This window comes from Heliconius melpomene, unplaced genomic scaffold, assembly GCF_056956725.1.
Source record: "Heliconius melpomene rosina isolate 202511_hmr_F unplaced genomic scaffold, ASM5695672v1 ptg000026l, whole genome shotgun sequence".
Taxonomy (NCBI): Eukaryota; Metazoa; Arthropoda; class Insecta; order Lepidoptera; family Nymphalidae; genus Heliconius; species Heliconius melpomene.
In genome coordinates this window covers 298,585-302,444 of record NW_028181862.1, presented here as the reverse complement: position 1 = coordinate 302,444, position 3,860 = coordinate 298,585, and the positions used below count along the sequence as shown (strand labels likewise).

The window sequence follows — 3,860 nt, the reverse complement described above, 5'->3', positions numbered from 1 at the left end:
CGACAATTCACCTCTTTCCTCCGGGAATACCAAGTAGGGTACCACTCCTACGCACTAGAGGACGAGCGCCAATTGCGCGTCGTTCTCAAGGGCATTCCCAAGGAGATCGAAGTCGATCTCGTGTTAGACGATCTCCGTAGCAAAGGCTACCCCGTGCGCCAGGCGCACCGATTATATAATTATCGCACAAAAGCGAAATATGATTTTGTTTTAGTCATCCTTGACCTCACTAAGGAGGGAAAGGAAATATTTAATCTGAGGTCGGTGTGTTCTCTCACCGGCATCAGAGTCGAACCCCCACACACGAGGGATCTCATAGGGCAGTGTCATCGCTGCCAATTATACGGGCACTCTGCCCGTAATTGTTTCGCGTGGCCTAGGTGCGTCAAGTGCCTAGACGATCACGCGACCGCGGATTGTCCCCGCAAAATCCCCGATCCCGCTGTGCCCCCTAGCTGCGTGCTTTGTGAGACGCAGGGCCATCCCGCGAACTATCGCGCGCCTCGCAGACGCACTAGGCGCGGAGGCAAAAAGCGCGCCTCCAATAAAAAGGAGCCGGCTCCTACTCAGTACGAGCCCGACCCTCTTCCTAAAGAGAATGCGTGGTTCAAACCCGCACCTACACCGGTCGTCGCCCTCGCCGCGGCACCGGTACAGCCGCCTACCCCTCAGGTAGCGGCTCCCCGCGCCGCCCCCCCCCCCCCCGCGCCGCGCCTTCTAGCACCGCGCCTGCGCCCTCGTCTAACGCTAGCAACTTAGCACTTGTGCTAAGTTTCGCTAGATGTTTTGATTTCAAGGAAATCAAAGTCCTCGCGGCGAAACTTAGGAACACGAACGGTTCCGACGATCGCGCTCAGGTCATTATAGATCATATTGATCTCATCGAAGCCATTCAAGGCTTCGTCGCGGTTTAAATTTGTCCAATGGCGGTCATAAATAGGTTTACCCCACGGCCCGCTGACTAGCAACTCGCGCGAATTAAACCTAGAGCCCTGTAAATAGCGACTTTTAACGCAAACGGTGTCAAACGCCAAAAAGAGGCTTTGTGCGCCTTTGCGCACGCCAATCAATTAGATATCTTATGTATACAGGACTCTTTTCTTAAACCTGCGGTTCGTAGTCCTGGCATTGCGAACTACAGGATTGTAAGAAATGATAGAGCCACCCACGGTGGAGGCAATATGATTTACTACAAGAAGAATTTACACTGTGTACCACTCGACCCTCCGTCTATCGAAGCAGCCGAGGTGTGTCAGGTATTCCTCACAGGCCATCAGCCTTTAATTATAGCTTCCGTTTATCGTTCGCCTAAAAGGCAATTATTAGAAAGCGACATTTTGGCGCTACTTAGTATGGGTGACTCGGTCCTTCTGATCGGGGATCTCAATAGTAAATATACACTTTGGAATTCGTCGGTGACTAATGTCAGCGGCAAGAGGCTTTTAGCCTTCTGTGAGAAATATAACGCTTGTGTTATAGGCCCGCCTTCTCCCACTCGCTTTAGTGTCCTCGGCACAGGCGATGTACTCGATATTGCCATACTTTCGAACGTTGCATTGTCGCAACGTTCAATGGATACCATTCTCGACCTTGATTCGGACCACCGTCCTGTCATTCTCAAGTTAGGTGACGAGCGCCCCTCAGGCCCTCCCACCAAAACTGTGGTCGACTGGAGGAGATTTGCAAAGCTCCTCCGTTCAAATGAATCCCCTCTTAAGGAATTAATACCTGGCATCGCCGACTCCGCGGCGCTAGCGATAGACGCGGCGAATAAATTCACCGATTATATTCTAAATACAATCCAGAGTTGTTCGAAAGAGGTAACAAACCTGCCCGACGGTAGGTTTGATATCTCAGAAAAGCTCAGGCGATTGATTAGACGCAGGAACGTAGCTATGCGACGACACGATACCTACCCGACTGACAACAATCGTAGGGAATTTTACAGATTAAAGAGTTCGATTCGAATTCGAACTTCTGCGCGGTGAGTCGTGGGATAAGAAGCTCGAGGGGCTCGCTCCATCGCACCAGGCATTCTGGGCGCTGTCGCGAGCTTTTAGAGTCGATTGTCTCTCGACTATGCCTCCTCTCGTTAGGTCAGATTTATCAATTGCCGCCGATGACACCGAAAAAGCGGAATGTCTCGCTGACAGTTTAGAGGCTCAGTGTACCCCGAGTAGCCCTGCGACCCGAGCCACATTGCGCATGTGGATTCCGCGGTCGCAGAATGGGCGCTGACGCCCCCGCAAGGGGAACCGCTCCGCCCGACTTCTGAAGACGAGGTCAGTCATTATCAAAAACCTCAAAGATAGGAAGGCCCCGGGGCCCGATAAATTGTCTAATAGAATGTTCAAGTCCCTACCGGCTCAGTTCATATCTTTATTGGTCATTATTTTCAATTCCCTTCTTAAGTCGTGCTCATTCCCCGACGAATGGAAGGAGGCCATAGTCATAGGCATTCCCAAGCCTAATAAGCCGCGGAATATCCCGTCCAGTTATCGACCTATCAGCCTTCTCAGCTGTTTAGGTAAAATTTACGAGAGAATCATTCTCGTTAGACTCTCAGAGGTGGTAGAGGCCGACTCTCTGCTCTGCAATGAGCAATTCGGTTTCAGAAAGAAACATTCCGCCATACATCAAGTCCACCGTGTTGTAGAGCATATAGCTCGACACAACCTTAGAGATCCTTTTCACAGCAATACAGCTGCTATCTTTCTCGATATAGCGAAAGCTTTCGATAAAGTCTGGCATAACGGCTTGATTTACAAGCTGCGCGCCGTTTACGGCTTGCCAGACTGTCTCGTACACATCCTGCGGGACTTTCTCTCGAATAGATACTTTCGCTATAAAGTCGAAGGCACTCTCTCTTCCCCCCGCCTCCTCCGCGCAGGCGTGCCACAAGGCTCTACGCTAAGTCCTATCCTGTACTCGTTGTACTCCAGTGATATCCCGCTCACTCCGGGTGTTCACCTGGCTATGTACGCCGACGATACAGCCCTCTTCACAACCTCGCGTTGTACTATCTTATTAAAAGATCGACTCCAGAAAGCGGCCCGCGCACTCGGTGAGTGGTTCCGCTAATGGAGAATCGAAGTCAATCCCGAGAAGAGTAAAGCAATACTCTTCCCTCTCAATAAAAATATTAGAGTCTCTACCATCCATCTCTTAGACAAACCCATTCCCTGGGAAAAACAGGTCAAATATCTAGGTGTCACTCTAGACTCTAGATTAACTTTCAAACCCCACATTACAAAAGTCTGCAATAAAGCAAAGTACATTCTCAATAGATTATATTATCTCATAAACAAGAAAAGTAAAATGTCACTTAGAAATAAGCTGACACTATACAAAGCTTGTATTAGACCTGTCCTTACTTACGCTTGCGTTGCGTTCGCGCACACCAAGCTTGCTCCCTTGCAAAAAGTGCAAAATAAATTCCTGCGCATCGCATCAGGTTCCCCCTGGTACGTGCGTAATGTCGACCTACATAGAGATTTTGAACTGGAATCGATTCACGAGCACTGCAAACGCTTAGCGAAGCGCTACTTTGGGCGCGCAGGCTCGCACGCGAACCCCCTCGTCGTTAGCTCCCTTAGATTAGTCTAATTTTATCCCCCGGTCGCGGCTTCTGTGTCGCGGCCGGCTTTGCTTAGAATAGGGAAACTCCCAGCCCGCTCGACGACCGCAAGCCGAGGTTCGAGCCCCGCAGGGGGCGCCCTTGCATCGTCGGCACTCCCACAGGCAGCCACACAGTGCCTGCATATCTCTCAGGGACAGAGTACCCTCTTCCCTACCCACCCGGTGTCGCTGTAAAGGCCAGTAAGGCTAACAGCATTAAATTCAAGTCCGAAAAAAAAAAA

General features: G+C 50.5%; 1 protein-coding gene across 1 annotated transcript; it reads left to right on the top strand.

Moving 5' to 3' along the window:
* Positions 1 to 1,181: 1,181 nt before the first annotated feature.
* Positions 1,182 to 3,081, top strand: LOC146526555 (uncharacterized). Its single transcript, XM_085207018.1, has 3 exons — positions 1,182 to 1,839; positions 2,227 to 2,282; positions 2,413 to 3,081. The coding sequence occupies exons 1-3, from the start codon at positions 1,182 to 1,184 to the stop codon at positions 3,079 to 3,081; spliced, it is 1,383 nt and encodes a 460-aa protein (XP_085063144.1).
* Positions 3,082 to 3,860: the final 779 nt, after the last annotated feature.

Coding starts and splice junctions, on each gene's coding strand:
- LOC146526555 (XM_085207018.1), top strand. CDS start 1,182: ATGATTTACTACAAGAAGAATTTACACTGTGTACCACTCGACCCTCCG. Junction 1,840..2,226: donor GGTAACAAACCTGCCCGACG/GTAGGTTTGATA, acceptor CCGCGGTCGCAG/AATGGGCGCTGACGCCCCCG. Junction 2,283..2,412: donor GCCCGACTTCTGAAGACGAG/GTCAGTCATTAT, acceptor TCCCTTCTTAAG/TCGTGCTCATTCCCCGACGA.